Source organism: Elgaria multicarinata, chromosome 1 (assembly GCF_023053635.1).
Source record: "Elgaria multicarinata webbii isolate HBS135686 ecotype San Diego chromosome 1, rElgMul1.1.pri, whole genome shotgun sequence".
NCBI lineage: Eukaryota > Metazoa > Chordata > Lepidosauria > Squamata > Anguidae > Elgaria > Elgaria multicarinata.
The window spans coordinates 45,402,087-45,420,214 of NC_086171.1; the positions used below are offsets into that span (position 1 = coordinate 45,402,087).

An 18,128-nucleotide genomic window follows, 5' to 3' on the forward strand; every position below is an offset into this window, starting at 1 on the left:
GCTGGAGTGAGGACAGATGGCAGCTGACCTCGCTCAGGCAAGAAAAATTGGGGTAAGTCCCTGACTTTTCTGCTGTGCATCTTCAGCTCTTTGCCCCAGGGTGGCTCCAAATTGGCGCTTGCATCATAAACCAATGCACCACAGATTCGAGGCAAAGAAAATGTTTAGACAGCCCTCTGATAGACATTAAGAAGAAGCCTTTTAAAGTATAGCTAGAAACCCACAATTTACTTTAGCAATTTATGTTAGGAATTCAGTTGATATTTTCTTTGCTAGCCTTCCCCAGCCTGGTGCCCTTCAGATATGGGGCTAAAATTTGTTTGGGGGTTCCTTAAGAGAAGCTTGGCTGTACCCAGAAAATGGGATAACCTATGGAGCCTTTTGAAGAGTCTCTGGCCGTTGCTAGACGAGGACTTAGCCCGGTGCGAGGTCCGGGCTCCCTGCTGTGCATGCAGACGACGCACAGGGGATCCTGGGGTCAGGCCGGGCTAAATCCTCCCTTGACCCGGGATAACCAGATCCGCTTGTGGCCCGGTTTTTCCACAGCCCCGGGCTGAGCCCAGGGCTGCGGAAGGTCTAGCTACTTCCGTGGCTTTTCCCGGCTGCTTGCTTACTCGTGAGTAGCTAGGAGAAGCTGTGCTATGCCCATTGGGCCGGTGGGGAAATCACAGGGGGGGAGATGGGGTCGGGGGAAAAGAGCAGACCTGGCAGGAGAGATGGGGGGGAAGAGCGGAGCCAGGGTGGGGAGATCACAGACGGGGGGTGCGCGGGGGGGATTGGACATGGCGGGCGGGTGATCGGGTGGGCATGGCGAGTGGGCTGGCGAGCAGGCAGGGAGGGCATCAGACATGGCAGACGGGGGGGAGAAGAACGGGGCCAGGGCAAGGAGATTGAGGACGGGCGAGCGAGTGGGGATGGTTGAGCGAGTGGGGGGCAGACATGGCGAGCGAGCAGGCAGGGGGCATCAGATATTGTGTGTGGGGAAATTGGGCAGGGGGAGCGGGGAACCCCCTTTTTTTTTTAAAAAAAAAAAGCCTTACATTTCCGTTGGTGCGCTCCTGCGCACATGGCCCTTTAATAATAAAAAATGGAGGACACAACGGGGCTTTTCCTTAGCCTGTTGCGTGTTACGTCTAGCTAGGGGTGACGGCCCACGCTAGCTGCAGCGTGGCCTTGCCCCGACTCCCCACTGGATTATCAGGTAGGTCTAGCAAGGCCCTCTGTCAGGAGATCCATGAGGTGTGATGCTGGCTAATCTCTTCCCATGTTTGAAAAAGAAGAAGAAGAAAAGGTTGGAAAAGTTTCAGGTTCAGGATGCTGAAGGGCCTCTAGAAGCAGAATGGAATGGGGCTCAGGCATCAATAGTCTTTCCTCCCTTTCCAGCCTGATGTCACTACAAAGTTTTTGGCAAAGCAAAACTTAGGATTATTGGAACAACTGAATCTAGGACATATGGTCTTAAACGGGATGTCAACCAACCAGCTGGGGGAAGGGAAGAGAGTGAGGCATTGAGAAGTACAAACACTTCTACATTCAATGTTTTACTTTTAGATCCAAAAGATGAGAGTAGACAAAGGGAGTATGGAAAGTTCAAAAATTCATCCAGATGTTTTGCACAAACATATTTGGAATCCATTGCTAAGCGAGGCCCACCATGTCAGTGGAAGGTACTCTGGTACAGCCATTACAAAGCCAACAGACTGGTGGCTATTTTGAAGGCTGCTGTTTGTAGAACACCTTGGATTTTTTTTCTGGATTTGGTGCAATGACTGTCGACTCACAGCCTACAGTTCAAAGAACATACAATGTGTTCATAAAAACCAACAGAGAAATAAGTCAGCTCTTAATAATATTAATACTAATAATGAAAATAATAAAGCAGATAATCCCAGTTCAGAAATCAGTTGTACACATAGTTTCCTTGTGTGCACAGTACCCAAATTACTCTCAATTGTACCCGGTTTATTTTTTATACATGAGGAGGAATGCACACAGATTGGCTTTCTCCATCAAAATAAATAGAAAGCCATTCCATGTGGAGGAGCAAACTGGAGCTTCTGTGCCCAGAACAGTCCTGCAGAAGTAAAAGAACTAGGGGTCTCTAAGTTGTCCACCAATAAACTGAAGATAGAGAGGGGAAAGACATTCTTAACTATTCAGTATTTAGAATTTGTGGGGAAAGTTAAATCCCTAGAAAAGTTATCAGAGCAAAAACAAACCACAAAAGCAAAGGCACAACCCTCGCATGGGTTTCAAAACAGATTTGGAAAAGTTTAGGAAGGCCATTTTGCAATTTTTAATCTGCCAACCAGATGTGCCACATTGGGATTAGGAAGGGTTTGATTGGCCTTAGATCTCAGCTTTCCCCCCACCCTGCTACAGAATCTGCAGTGGCAGTTCCACTTGGAAGCGGATGTTGAATATGGTGGACTCGCCGTAGAAGAACTTTTCTCAGGAAGAGTTGGTGAATGGAATTTGCATCAATGCCAAGGTTTAACTGATCTTGTTTAATTTATTTAAGATGTTTTGTCCCAAATCAGGTTTGTTAGCTGGCTTTTTTCTTTGCCTCCTCTTGTAGTGTATGGCTTGGCTCACTTGCTAAGAACAACTGGGTTGTATTAGTAGAATATAGACCATTTACTACGGTCTATATTCTGTGCTTGACTATCAAGTTAAAGTGGATTATCTTAATCGGTTATGTTCATGGCGTGATGTGATTAAATAAATGGAAAGCCCTATGTTCTATGCTTTAGGGATCAGGGATGAACTAGATAATCTTCAGGGTTCCTTTCTAGGCCCACGATTCTATGATTCTCCATCCAATAAAATACTAGGTAATTCTGCTTCTCTCCAAACACTTATAACTGGTATATGGAATGTGCACAATACATTCACTCTATTTACATACGAAATACTGAAGCTGTTAATGTGAGTATAAAACTTCAGAACTTATTTTTGGTTAGGATGCCAAGTCTACAAAAGTTGGGAAAATAAATAATTGTATTTTTAAAGGCAAGTTTTGCTTTTCAGAAGTACTTTCACAGTACCAACGATATTGCTTGTCTCCCTGAGCCAGAGTTTCGTAGTCGTTCTCATCCTTAGGGAGGTGTCACAACGTTCTGTCCTCGTACAGGAGAGTTTGAACATTTTGTCCTGCTCATCTTTAAGCCATGCAGCACCCAAGGCTGTTCATCCCCCATGGTTCAGGCCTGAGTGCTTTAATGCACCCCATGTGTGGTGAAAATTCTATCGCAGTTTGAAGTGACTGAAGTGATTTTTTGATAACATTTTTTGCTCATCAGCTGGATAGGTTTTTGAGACAGTGATAATGTACTGGTCGACAGCTGTTTGGCCACTGTATGAACCCTTGGTTTGATCCGGCACGGCTCTTCTTATGTTCTTTTCTGCCATCTATAGTTATTACGTAGTGAATGTACACTACCGCAAGATGTAGCAATGCTGCTAATTTGGGCGGCTTTGAAAGGGGATCAAACAAATTCACGGAGGATAAGGCAATCAGTGGCTACTAGTCATGATGTAGATAAATTTCCTCCAGTATTGAAAGCAGTATATGCCTTGGCATACCAATGGCTGAAGAACATGAGCGGAAGGGTGCTGTCGCAGTCACATGCTGTTGTGGATTTCCCATAAGCATTTGGTTGGCCACTGTGGGAGTTTGTGGTAGGCATCTGGTTGGCCGCTGTGGGAACAGAATGCTGGACTAGATAGGCCTTTGGTCACATCCAGCAGGGCTCTTCTTATGTTCATAATGTGTAGAATGTTGCTTAGTTCAGATCAAAACAACACCTTGGCAGTCTTGAGTTCAGAGGAAGGTTCTTGGCAGATGAAACCTTTAGCAAGTTTCTACTCTCCTCTTCTATGCATCAGTAGTCTTGTCACTTGTTAGTTGCTCTCTGTCCGCCATGTCATCCCTAGGAGGCCTCGCTCTGTCAAAGAAGCCGCACTGGAACAAAAGAAACAGTCATGTGTAGACAAATGGGCAAAGCAACCATTCAAGTGCTATACCAACTTCTCTCTAATTTTCAGATCCTGCCATAAGACTCCCATTAGAACTAAGCACGCCTAAGCAATATGTCAAGGAAACAGTTTCTATTGCTGGTAGCACTTTTTTTTACTTTAAAAGGATTGCATGCCAAATCTCCAAACTGTTTGGTATGTTCAAAAGGCACATTCAGGTATTATGCTCTGCATGTAGAGGCCACAGGGAGGGGGGACCCTAATGCAAAGGCACATAGCCTTGGAAATCCTATTATTGTGGCTGCCCCCTCTCCCCCCCGCAATAACAAGGAGTGTTTTGCCAGAAGCATTGGATATCTCGAAGAGCTGCTGATGTGCTGTCTGTCCATGGAATCAAGGCCATCCAGGTGGGAAGCAGATTTCAAAAATTGCCAGCCCCTCCCCATGCCAAATGTCACCATGCAGAAGCTGTTTTCAAAAGCCTCCACAAACATGAACATTTGGTTAATGTACATTGGCCCTGAAAAGCCATCTGGGTTGTCTCTGGGAGCAATTGCTGAAAGGAAATATCTCAGCAAACTTCAGCTGTGCCATGGTCTGCTCACAGCTACTGACATCAGACTCCAATGCTATAGGCTTTGCAGCTTGCCTGCTCAATCAAAAGTGAATTCATCTGAACACCTAAGAGAGAACCTGAGATGCAGAAACCACCATGGTGTGTGTTTTTGTGGACGTGGTGGCTATTTGACACTATCATGTGGCGCGATTGCAGCCTGCAAAATCTCTTCAAGGTCTGGGATAAACTGCACTTGAGGCTGCAATCCTATGTACACTCACCAGGGAGTAGGTCCATTGAATATAATAAGACCTACATGCATAGCATTGAGTTGCATCTCTCATAAAGTGTCTGAGTTTAGCAACAAACAAGATCTCTCCTGAACAAAAACCACCCATTTTTGCATCTCAGTTATATCGCCAGCTATTTGCCTGAATCCCTCCTAAGAATTGCCATGTAAGTGCTTAGCAGGGTGTGTGGGTATCCAAACAGCTACCTCCAGGCAACCTCATGATGCTAATCCAGATGTTATCACAGGATGCATCAACAGAAAAGATGCCTTGACATAAATGTTTAGAGCTGGGGTGTTAGCCTCTCTACAATTCTTCACCTTTGCAACGTGAAAAAAAATGTTTTTAGATTATGACAGTGGAGTGCTCCTATGGAAGATGTACGGATGAAAACCAGGTGTTTCAGTATCAGTAAAATAAATAAATAAATCTCCGAGTTCCAGTCTGAAACCCTTCACAGCTGTGAGCCATGAATCATCCAGTGGGGCAGATCAGAACAGCTGGCAAATGCCCTGTCAAGGGTTCATCTGAACTGCACTTGCTGTTTCAGGCAAACATGTACTGTGGCTGACCTGTTCTCCAGCTAACAGGCGGATTATGAAATGACAAGAAACTGGTGTCGGGAAAAAGCTCCTGACCTGCTTCATTTACCAATCTAAGTCATTGGCTTAGATTATCTGTCCAAATGGTGATGATAAAAAGGAATGGAATGTGTGTGTTTTTTATTAGATCTCGGCATGGCCCTCTTTGAAAGTATCTTTGGCATGTTGGACAACAATAGGAACATTGCATGCTTTGTTCTTCTGAAACAGTTTTCTGCCAGGCGTGAGTTCCCCCTGAGCTGAAGTAGCCCACCTACCATGTCTGCCAGGGACTCACTAGAACTCCTAGTTTTGCGGACTGCCTGCCATTGCAAAAACAGAGGGGAAGTAAAGCACTTGGCAGGTGAGAAGGCTGAGTTCAACTTGGTGGGTCAGAGATTGTACCAGGCTATGTTGCATGTATGGAGAATTTCCTTGGAGAACTGCTACAACAGATGCCCTCAACCTACTGTGATTTAGGAAACAATTCTATGCATGTTAAGACAGAAAGAAGTCCTACAACTCCCAGCATTCCCTAGCCTACATTGTCTAAACATGCATAGGACTGGGCTCTTAATTATTCAGGACCAAAAGTTAATATGAGAGTTCCTGAGCATTTTTTACATTTTTAATATTCAAACTTCAAAAAAGAAAAGAAAAGAATACTTTTAAAATTGACATGAAATATGTGGCAGGGTGGATAAAAATTCATACCTCCTTTAATCAGCATTTGGGTTTTTAAAATTGTATTGTGTCACTTAAAAACACACACAATGCCACTTAGAATCAAATCTGAATTGAAAACAAATATGTTAAATTCTACATGTATGTTTTAAACTGAATTCATGACCCTGTTTTGAAGACTTACTTTTCTGTGTTAAAGTTTCTTTTCTATTTTAAAGGAAAACCGTTGGGGAACAATATTTTTACTTTTGAGGTCAAGCCTTATAAACATGATAAAATAAGTGAAGCACTTAATGTATTATTGTGGCAAGTTACAAATATTGATGACTCTCTCTACAAAAAGCACGAGCGTTTATGTTTCATCTTGCAAAGAAACACAGTTTGACAGACAGCGTTACCCACAATTCAGGACAGTTTACTGTGTGAGTTTTTAATCCCAGCCAAACATCTTTCACTCTCTTGTGGAAGCGGTGCTCTATAAAACTATTACTGATCACTTCTCTGCAAATAAATCTGAGAAATGCTGGTCCTTATCTTTAATTAAAGCTGCAGGCCTTAGTTCTGAGTAAACATGCATAGGATGTTCCTGTAAATTATCTTAGTGTCCTTGTATGTGTACAGAAGGTCTGGCAGAAATCTATTAAATGCAACGCTATGCTAAGCAGATATCACTATGCAGTGCAAAAGGCAAGTGGGCTACATGACAGAGGCTTTGGATTATGACCAGGGGAGGCAGATTCCATTCTGGATTTTAGTAAGAACCAGCTAATAGTCTAAAGGAGCTATCCAAGGTGCTGAACCCTATCTCCAAAATGCGCCCACAGCTTGGTAGCTTCTTTAGACTTGTGCCTAGTTGTAGGAGCGACCAGTCTCCCCTGCGTTGTACCATAAAAACTATTTTACACTATTTAGTTTAAAAGCTATTTAAAGAGGCATCCTACAGGGTTGATGTGTATGCTTGCAGGGCTCTGATCTTGGAGCCCTGTGTTTACCCCTAAGCCCTAGAGGCAAGAGCCAGGAAGGGCAGCGGGAGCAATGGACACTTTTACAGCCCGTCTCTCCTCCTTTGTTGTAATACGAACTAGCCTCTGAGCCCATCCAGCTCACCTACCTGGCTGGGGGCAAGGAAGGAAGCTGAGATGTTCGTGGATCCCCAGCCTCTCCTCTCCCACAGGCATGCCCCCTTTCCTCCCTCCCTGTCGTCTTTGAGGTTGCAAGATTGTGGTCATTCAAAACAAAAATGGGAAAATCAGAGAGGAAGATACCAAGTATCCTATGGCTGTTTAGATGCTGTTCGGAAGGCATAGCACTGCTGTTTTTTTTTTGGGGGGGGGGGGTTTGCAAACCAGTATAGTTTAATTATTATAGCCACCAATTAGTATGTGCTCTTGTTCAGGAAATGCACAAATTACAAAAATGGGGAATTGATTGGAATTAATTATTATTTTCTTGGTGATAATAATTTAGATCAGCTTGTGTTAAATTAATCTGATCCATGAGTTCAAGTCTGTCCCAGCTAGTTGGCTTCTTATAGTTTGCCATCACCAACAAGAAGTTATTTAGAAACCATGCCTGTGAAAGGTATGAATGACCTTCATATGCTAGTGACTAAATTGCTACTATCGATTTAGGGTGCGCTATTTATTTTGTTACGCATGGGACACAATTAGTGAACTTCATCCATTCTGTATAACAGCCTTCCCCAACCTGGTGACCTGCGGATAATTTGGACTTCAATATTTTGCACCAGGTTAAGAGGGGCTACTCTATAGAAGATAACTTAATTACTGCCAAACTAAGGATCACTATTCCAGAATGTCTGATGTAAATACTTTCATCGTGAGAGCATTAGGACCAAACCAGGAAATGTATATTAGGAATTATTACAAATCTAAAATTACTTTTAATTATTCACAATTTCAGCTTGTGGAATCTGCTTTTAAAAAATCATATTTTATTGTTTTAGCAATGCTTATCAAGGAATAAAGAATGAAGGAAAATGAAATAATTGGGAAAGTATTAGATCATGATGGAACAACCCATATGATCAGTAATGCACATGATAAAGACCACTGGGAAATGGCACCTATTATGGTGGGAATCAAGCTATGTCTCTGATGTGCAAACGTTGTGTTTCTAGGTACTTTGAAGTCAATTGTTTCCAAGTCCCTGAACTAAAAACTTGTAAACTGCCAATGACTCAGTGACTGCAGGTCTTTAGCAATGTAGTAAAAACATCAAACAGAACGTACCAATATTAAAATAAAATCACTTGCAGCCTCAACAATATAACATTTCTTTCCCCCTAAACAGGGTGCAAGATCACGTTACACAAGATAACTCCTTGAAGTTTTATGGAGAAGCAAAGCTAGAGATACTTCTTTGCAAGACGCTGCAGAAATCTCAACTCCCCGGACAAAAGAAGATCATAGGTCTGGGAGTCACAGCCAATCTCTCACTGCTCACTTATAACTCGGCCTTTAATAAAGTGAGACTTTGAAAACAAGCTGCCTCTTTTTAAAGACCAGCAACACAAACATCCCAGTTATCCAAAATAAATAACACACCCATCTCAGATGTCTGTGATTATTTTGCTCAGAAGATCACACTTTCTTTTTTTCTTTCCCCTCTGATTTTGTTTCGTTAGCATCCTCTCCAGTTTAAAACCAATATATAACATACCTTCCACAAAGCTAAGGTCAACATAGCCAGAACCAGCAGTCCAAGGAGTATGGCTAATATTATAACCCACAGTGGGATTATAAAGGAAACATTTGGAGTAGCCCAAATAATAGATGTTTTGATCTGAAATGGAAGATGGGGGAAAAATGAATAAAATGAAATGAAGTGTACGTGAATAAGAATGATAAAATAATCACAAAGTGAAGGGCATCGATTATACCTACAGAATTAGAAAGCAATAGTTTAAAGAAAATCATGGTTTTAAAACTCATCGTACAATAGGTTTCATAACTTCACAAAACTTTGCTCTAACATTAAGAACATATGAAGAGCCATGCTGGATCAGACCAAGGGTCCATCCAGTCAAGCATTCTGTTCACAGTGGCCAACCAGCTGTCAATGGGAAACCCACGAGCAGGACATGAGTGCAGCAGGACCCTCTCACCCATGACCCCCAGCAACTGGTGTACATAGGCTTGCTGCCTCTAATACTGGGGGTAGCATAGAGGCATCAAGACTAGTAGCCATGGATAGCCTTTGCTTCCAGGAATTCGTCTAACCTCCTTTTAAAGCCATTCAAATTGTTGGCCATCGCTGCATCTTGTGAAATGAATTCCATAGTTTAACTATGTGTTGTGTGAAGAAGAATTTCCTATCTTTTCAGAGTCTCCCACCAATTGGTTTAATGGGAAGACCCCAGGCTCTAGTATTATGGAGGAAAGGAAAGGAACCTCTTGTGCAAGCACTGACTCTTGGAGGGACGCCAGCTTTCGCTGACGTTTTCTTGGCAGGCCTTATAGCGGGGTGGTTTGCCGTTGCCTTCCCCGGCCATTATTACCTTTCCCCCAGCTAGCTGGGTACTCATTTTACCGACCTCGGAAGGATGGAAGGCTGAGTCGACCCGAGCCAGCTGCCTGAAACCAGCTTCCATTGAGATCGAACTCAGGCTGTGGGGAGAGTTTCAGCTGCAGAAATGTCTCCCTATCCACACTATGCATAATTTTGTACATCTTGATCATGTCTCCCCTTAAATCACTTTTTTCTAAGCTAAACTATCCCAGCAGTTGCAAGCTTCCCTTCCAGGAGAGTTGCTCCACCCTGTTTACAAAGTGCAAATCTATTCCATTCCATTTGCCCAGCTTATTTATCATCTTATTACAATCCATTTGCACAGCTTATTTATTCCTGCACTGAGTGGGGTGTTGGACTCGATGGCCTTATAGGCCCCTTCCAACTCTACTAGTCTATGATTCTATGATCTATATGAGCAGATGTGGAAGCTACGTATGCCTTTAAAACTTCTATTCAGGTGTTCCGTTTGTGGGTTTAGTAAACACTAGCTCTGCCCCCTCCCCAGCATCATCTCTGTCACCCTGTACACATTGAGGGCCAATCTCTAAAGAGGAGCATCTCCTGTATCTGTGGAGGATCTCTACATCATTTGGACCCACATGTGTGGGAGCAGACGCTGGTTAGAAAGCAAGGCTGTAGTATGCAAATTTGGAGTGGAGGAAAGGAAAGAAAGAGGAGGAAAGAGAGAAAACATACAGCAGAAAGAGCGGCTGGCTGAGCGTGAGGGAAGGAGGAGAAAGAAGGGTAGGAGGGAAGTGAATAGGCCGGATGGACTGAGAGGCAGAGAAAGGAGAACTGCCAAGGAGAAACAGCTGCTGCTGCTGTGCCCTCTGGCTGCAACAATGCCACGTTCTCCACCTCCACTGTGGCACTAGGTGGTGAAGAGCCCATGTGTGCACATGGCTGCACAGGGAGGATGAAGGTAGAGCTCAGTTAAGGTTGCAAGCAGATGGAGAAGTTCAGGAGGAAGAGGGCACGGAGGTTTGCTCTCTTCTGAGGAAATAGGGCCAGAGGGCGCTTCGAAGGAAATTTGAAGGATGGAATATTTTTAATAATAATAATAATAATAATAATAATAATAATAATAATAATAATAATAATAATAATAGGCAGAAAGTAGGGAAGGGGATAAAAGAGGGAAGCTGTTATAGGAAGATGTGAATGTAAAAACATCAGAAGGGAGGGATGAAAGAAACTGGCAGTTGTTTGAGATAGGGTACAAGCGAAGTGTAAAAGGAGAATGGGAGAACAAAAGACAGGAAATAAGTAAAAAATACTTCAAAAGCTGTGGTGGGTGGGATAAAATAAAGTGTCTCACTTAGAGCCTCTTGAAAAGTCTGAGTCATTATACCTCCAGAGCCAAAGTGTAGATTTAATATGAGGAAAGCTAAACTATGGAACTCCCTGCCACAAGGAAATCAAAGTGGCAAATAATTTAGCAATTTCCAAAGAGGGATTAGATATCAAAGGAAAATGACACCAGTCATTGACAGCTGATTTGCTAAACCCCACTTCCATCTGCCACCATTTTGTGACTGGTTCTGTCCCTGTACTGCCATTTTGTGGCTGGAGGGCCTCAGCCATTTTCAGTTCTTTCATGTGGGCCCTGCAGGTAGGACTGTTGGGAACTAAACAGTCCTAAACCAAACAAATCTGAGTTGCTTTAAGGGAATGACATAAACTAGAACCAATTCCCAAATAGCTACCATTTGTATTAGACATTGTGGTCTCAGACAGCTGACACTGCAACATACCTTTTAAAAGTTTGGGCAAGAACCTCTGAACAAGACTCATAAGACAAAACACACTGTCTTTTTGTTACAGGACAAACTTTTAAAAAGTATCAGATTTGAATTCTTACTTTTTTAAAAAAACATACTATGTCATTTTTTAAAAAAAGAAGACTATTATACTTGTTGAATGGCAGGTAATAGTCTTTTATGGCACATCACATATAAACATAACTTAAAATTCAACTGAAATATAAAATGCATTGACACCATTTGCCCACATTCTGGCTTACCCCTGACCACAGAAGCTGGCCCAGATAAATAGATGCTTTAAAGCTTTTGAAATATACTTAAGTGTTGGCTCTTTTGGGTCTCCAGAGAAAGATTATATGCTTTCCAGCAAAGGAAGATTATATATTTTCCAACCTGGCATGCTTTCCAACATTTTACAGCTCTCTTTCTATAGATTTATATATGAAATACTTAATTTCCATCTATCTGAGGTTTATGGCACTGCTGGCCTCCATTGTGGCCATTCAGATTAATAGTGTGTTAACTGGAATTTGAACCCAGAAGGTCTACTCATACTTTATATTGTAGATGCCAGCATCACTAGGAATTCTGAATGCTTTTTAACCATGATGGCATAGGGATCCTACCTGTAACCTACAATGGATTTCAGAGCATAGTATTGACCACAAGTAAGATCTGCAATGCAGCCACCTGGTAAATACATTAGTTCAGAACCATAAAGCCCTATTCAGGCGTTTTTGAAGTGTATTGTTTAAACATGCATAGGGTGGGGGCACTCCAGACCCACACCTCTCCTTCATCATAATCATCATGCTGAATGTGTGGTGGACAAGTGTCTGAAGCAAAGAGTCTCCTCTATCCTTGGGGGCTCTCCACACGGTCCAGAACACCAGATAATCAGTGCTCCGGAGTGTGTGGGAAACCCAAGAAAAGAGGAGGCTGTCCACTTCAGACAGTCACATTCCACATGTTCAGCGCAATAACTAAGTACTTGCTTCCCGTCTCTGACAGCCAAAGTCAGCTGCCCAAGATGGCAGACTCAGCCTAAGGCCAGCCCTGCAAAAATGATGATTAACTCTCTACCAGTGATGGGGCAGAAAATTTCCCTGTTTTCACCAGATCCCTCCCTCCCCATTTTGTAACAATGGATGGCCACCAACTGCAAATACAGTATGAAGCAAGTCTAGCAGTTTCAAAGTTGTAGATGAGTGGAGGTCAGCATTAGGGTGACCATAAGAAAAGGAGGACAGGGATCCTGTGTATCTTTAACTGTTCTATAGAAAAGGGAATTTCAGCAGGTGTCATTTGTATGCATCCAGCACCTGGTGAAATTCCCTCTTCATCACCACAGTTAAAGCTGCAGGCGCTATATTAGACTAACCAGATACAAAAGAGGGCAGGGCTCCTGCAGCTTTAACTGTTGTGATGAAGGGGGAATTTCACCAGGTGCTGCATGCATACAAATGACAGCTGTTGAAATTCCTTTTTCTATACAACTATTAAAGATACAGGAGCCCTGTTCTCCTTTCCATATGGTCACCCTAGTCAGCAAATCATGCACAGTTCTTTGATTGTTAAAGTGTATTAGTCAACAGTTTTCAGTACCTTTTTCTTTCTTAAATTTAAATATAAAGACTATGCAAAGAGCATTGTTTTTAAACTAGGACAAAAAATTACCAAAAGTACTTCCCAAACCCCACCCCACTAAATTTCACTGTTTTAACTCTGTATTTTAATCTTATATCAATTTTGCTGCGTGGTTTTATCCTAGTTGTGCTTTTTATACTGTATTTTGTATTTGTGCTTTTAACCTGTTGGTTGTTTTATTATGGTTTTAATTTTTGTGAACCACCCAGAGAGCTTCGGCTACTGGGTGGTATAAAACTGTAATAAATAAATAAATTAATAAATAAATATGCCCTGCTTTGGCTGGGTAAGACTCTATGCTAGGCAAATACAATTTACCAGGCAAACATGGATTTTCTTGAGAGAAGTCAGAGACATAGCCAAGGTCAAACACATAGGATATCAATCAAGTCTGATCAGAGTTCCAAAAAAGGCAGAAATTCAAAAGTCAATAACATAGATGTCCAAACATGAATCAGGTAAAAGATACAGGGGCTGCATCAACAGCATTGTTTCCAGCACTGGTTAGGCTGAAACTAAAGGCTTATATAGCCAGGCCTCCTGAGCCCCACTCAGGGCTCAGCTTTAGTTTATTGTAGCCCTTTGGCAAGAGTCCTACTCATGAGGAGTCATTTCCCTTCTTTGTAATAGAACACTCCTTTTCAAAAGAGCCCTACTGGCCTGCCTGTTGAGATGACACTCCTGGGGATTGAGGGGCTGCTCAGTCCCCTGCCCCTTGCAGGATGGGCCTGTGACCATCTCTCCCGAGAGGCCAGGCTCATCCTGGTCTTCTGACATGGGCTGTTCTGGGGTGCTCTTGATGTCTGAGAGCTCTAATTCCTCCTCTTGGGAGGATTCCTCCAGTGGGGACATGACAGTGTACTAAATTCAAGTGAAATTAATGTCCTAAATTCGATCATTCTTTAGAGCACCAGATTTTCTGATGCAAATTGCAATTTTTCTGAAGCAAATTCATTTTAAAAATTCCCAGAAAACCCACACCATTGCTCTCTATGACTGCTTGCTCTCAACGAAACCACTTCCTGAGTTTTCTAATGGGAAAGAAAAACTATGGATCAGTGGTTGACCTTCTGCTGCTTAATTCTAGCAAAGCATGAAGGGAGGACTGAAGACTCCCATCGAAAGCAGGAAGGCCCAAAGAATAGGTAAAGGTTCCCAGTAGCAACGAGAGAGAAAGGGCTGGAAATACAGCAATGGGTGAAGGAATAAACAGGTGGATCATAGCGACCAGTGCCAGGGATCACTTAGAGAAGAAATGAAGGTGGAGACTCCAGCTCCAGGTATGGAAAGCAGTGAATAAAGTCCCATGGGATTTGACCATACAACAGGACAAGCGCAATAGTGGGGAGGTGCCTCTGAGCCCGGGTGCTCTGTGATCCAATATGAGGAGATGGACGTCACTTCACTATTTTGCTTAGAGCACAACAGGGCTTGAGACAAACCCAATTGCTCCTTTTAACAGAACTGGATACCGTCCCCAGTTTGAATGCCAGCACAGAATGCCGCATTACCAAAAGCCCTTTGAGAGCTTCACCTAATGAGCCTTGTTGCATTCCGATTCCAGGCAGACAGCAGCTTTTAACAGAAGCCAGAAATTCAGATATGCACGTTTTAAATCTGAAAAGAAAATACCCAAAGTTATTTGGCTCGGGTGTTAAGGAGAAATCCATTGCTACATTCAAATCGCACACTACTCGTTTGCCCCCCAGGCACTGATTATTAATTGTGCAGGCTTCCTAGAACAGTAAGCCCAATAGTTGAATTAGAAGCGGCTCCTTTTAATTAGCTAATAAATTTTTTTTGAATGCCGTTCCTTGTGTCCTGTCACAAGGCTCTTCCTGGCAGGAAAACCTAAGGGGAGGAGGAGCGAGAAAAAAGGTCAGCAGCTCTATTTGTAGCAACCCTCTGCACAGAGTACCCAGTCAAGGAGACAAGTGAACTAGAGCAGAAGGTTCCAGGAAGTAGATACTGTAGACATTACAACATCTGGGGCCGACTTGGCCACTGAGCAGAACCAAGGTTTTTCCGCTCTTTGGGGACAGATATCGCTCAACAGATTTTTATCTTGTTTGTACAGCACCAGGCACACAAGTAGTGCTTTTAAATAAATGGAGGCTGGTGGCTCCGATGTCAGTGGGGCGTTGAATCCGCTCCAGGTATCACTCAGAACCAGTCAGAACTCTAAAGGAACTAGCCAAGGCTTCTTTAGAGTTCTGACTGGTTTTGAGTGAAACAAAGCCCTATGAAGAGAGACTGAAACAACTAGGCATGTTTAGCCTGGAGAAGAGAAGATTGAGGGGAGACATGATAGCACACTTCAAATACTTAAAAGGTTGTCACACAGAGGAGGGCCAGGATCTCTTCTCGATCCTCCCAGAGTGCAGGTCACGGAATAACGAGCTCAAGTTACAGGAAATCCGATTCCGGCTGGACATCAGGGAAAACTTCCTGACTGTTAGAGCAGTAAGACAATGGAACCAGTTACCTAGGGAGGTCATGGGCTCTCCCACACTAGAGGCATTCAAGAGGCAGCTGGACAGCCATCTGTCAGGGATGCTTTAGGGTGGATTCCTGCATTGAGCAGGGGCTTGGATTTGATGGCCTTATAGGCCCCTTCCAACTCTACCATTCTATGATTCTATGAAACCTGGAGTGGATTCACTGCCCTGCTGACATTGGAGTGAGCAGCCTCCACTGCTTGGAGAGGTGCAACTGTATTGTTATGCATTTGTAAGTGCTGTTTTAGGGGTGGCTTTCATCCGCCTTCCCCACCCTGGTGCCTTTCATATGTACTGGATTACAACAACACCCATGCTATCTCGGGAAGGTGGGAGCTGTAGTCCGGCACATCTGCGAGGCAGCAGATTGGGGAAGGCTGCTCTAGTGGATTAAGTTCCCTTTGGATGGGCAAACAGATAAAGTATCTTTGCAATACTTTCTTTATATGCACATATACAAGCAGAGCATGAGCTGAGGCAACCAGGCACTTCTGCAAAATAAGTCATCCCACATATAGCAACTTGGCCAGACTCCCAGGTGCCTTCTTCCAATTCAGCCAACTCCAGCTAGAAGCCCTCATGGTCTTTGTCCCTCTTCCAAGCTGCCAAGGTTCTGCTGTCTCTCTGCCCCCCCACCCCACTCCTCAGCTGAAACTCTCTAAGCTCTGATGGGGATCTCATTTAAAAATGCAGAGAGATTCCCAGCGAACAGGAGGCCATCTTACTCATTAGTTCCATTGATGAAACATCAACTGACTACCTTGGACTATTTACCAGCAATCCACACAGGAAAGGAATAGTAAGTTAGCAGGCAACAACTGCTGTTCTTGCTATATGTGTACACTTCTCCCCCAAGAATTGATAGTTCCCAAGGATTTATGGGAGAACGTAAACAAACAAGCTGCAATAAAAGAAGACGATGCAGTTGGGGCATCCCGCTCTGCCCTGACACTGGGATTAACCTGTGCCTGGGGCAAGAAGCTGGTTGTGTCTCCACCAATAGTCCCTTTACTTTCTCTCGTAAAATTTAATGTCTTCCATTGACAGAGATTTCACTAGAAGCAAAACAATAACAGTAATTCGACCACTATAGAAGAGGGAGAGAGAATAACAAGACAGATACATCTGGAGCTACATGCTGGAAAGATTTCCCCTTGCTCCAGTTTTACAAGCAAAACTTACAACCGCCTTTCTTCGATAGGAATCTGTAACTAGTTTTACCCATATCAGTTTTTTACTCTGGTGTAACACCGGAGTCCAGAGTTTCATGCGACGACATCAAAACATCTGAAAGGCCGATATCAGAATAAATAATAGAAACCAGACAAAATTGCATACTTTTAAACAAGTAGCAGATCGTACCCTTGAGTGTAACACGTACGGGATTTGTTTGAACGAGCAAGGAACTGAGTAGGGAAACAGTAGGTATGTAAGGCCATAGTTACTGTGGGGTGTATGTATGTGTGTGTGTGTATGATGAACTATTAAGTATTTCTATAGAATGTTCCAATGTACAATGCACAATTCTGCAAAGCAGATTATATGGAGAAGTGAGAACATGTCTAAGATAGTCTCCCACTCAGTGACCTTTATGAATGAGCAGGAAGTTTGAACCTGGGTTTCCAATATGTGGGCCCAAAACATTATCTACTACATCACTTGGTGGGTCATACGCTTCAAGAATTGTGTGTACGTAGGGATGGACGGATCAGTCTATTTCCAGTCTATGTCACTTTTGCATATATTCATTCACAAGTCTGTTCAGTCCTATTTCCATATTAATTTGATTTTAAAAAAAAGATTGCAAGAAAATTTGTATTTAAACACACATTTTCATGTAATTTGCCACAAAATAAACATTTCTAAACATGTTTCACCTCAAAGTATGCATTTCTGAACATACCTTATCCTAAAATAAGCATTTTAAATGCTATTTTAGAATGTTACCATAACTTTGGGAGAAGCGTGAAATCCAAAGGATGGTGTTGTGATCCATACTTTTGCTCAGAAGTTGTGGAACAGTCAGTTTGTATCAGAATTTGCACAAATCAAATTCCTCAAGCATCTCCCTCCCTCCCTCCCTCTCTGTATGTATGCACATATGCGCGCAAGCATTCTTATAAAGAAGACTACATGCCATTTTCAACAGGCTTTTATTTATGACCGTGTTCTTCAACTTGGTGTGCGTTCCTCAGCTTGAATAGCTCCTGTATTTTCCCCCATGTGGTTTTAGGCTTAATATCATACTGTGAACCTAGAGCCAGTAAAAGTTGAAGAGTGCCTTATCTCTTTTTATAACTGTACTTTCTAAAATTGCATTTTAAAGGAAGCCTCCTAAAGGAGGACAAATTCTTAAGAGTCAGGAATGAAGAAGATGGTCAGCAGCGAATATGCATCTACTCATCCTTTTCTTTGAGGTGGCCACTGTTGCAGATATAGAATGTTTATGCACCTTTCATGGTGTTTTTGGCAGAGCACATCTGACGCACACTGCCTTCCACATGCAGTCAGTGCTAAAGGAACCCCTTACACTTCACAGAAATAATATTTCTCTACCAAGGTAAGAAAAAATATTCCTGGGGCATGAAGTAGGTGCT

The 18,128-nt window shown here is 42.9% G+C and overlaps 1 protein-coding gene across 1 annotated transcript in view; it reads right to left on the reverse strand.

Moving 5' to 3' along the window:
- Positions 1 to 1,125: 1,125 nt before the first annotated feature.
- ITGA8 (integrin subunit alpha 8) overlaps positions 1,126 to 18,128 on the reverse strand; it is a 155,652-nt gene continuing 138,649 nt past the window's right edge. Inside the window, exons 29-30 of the mRNA XM_063147540.1 lie at positions 8,772 to 8,894; positions 1,126 to 3,964 (exon numbers count right to left, since the gene is read on the reverse strand). Of these exons, the coding sequence (XP_063003610.1) occupies positions 3,878 to 3,964; positions 8,772 to 8,894 (210 nt within the window). The 3' untranslated portion in view covers positions 1,126 to 3,877. The remainder of the gene's footprint in view (positions 3,965 to 8,771; positions 8,895 to 18,128) is intronic.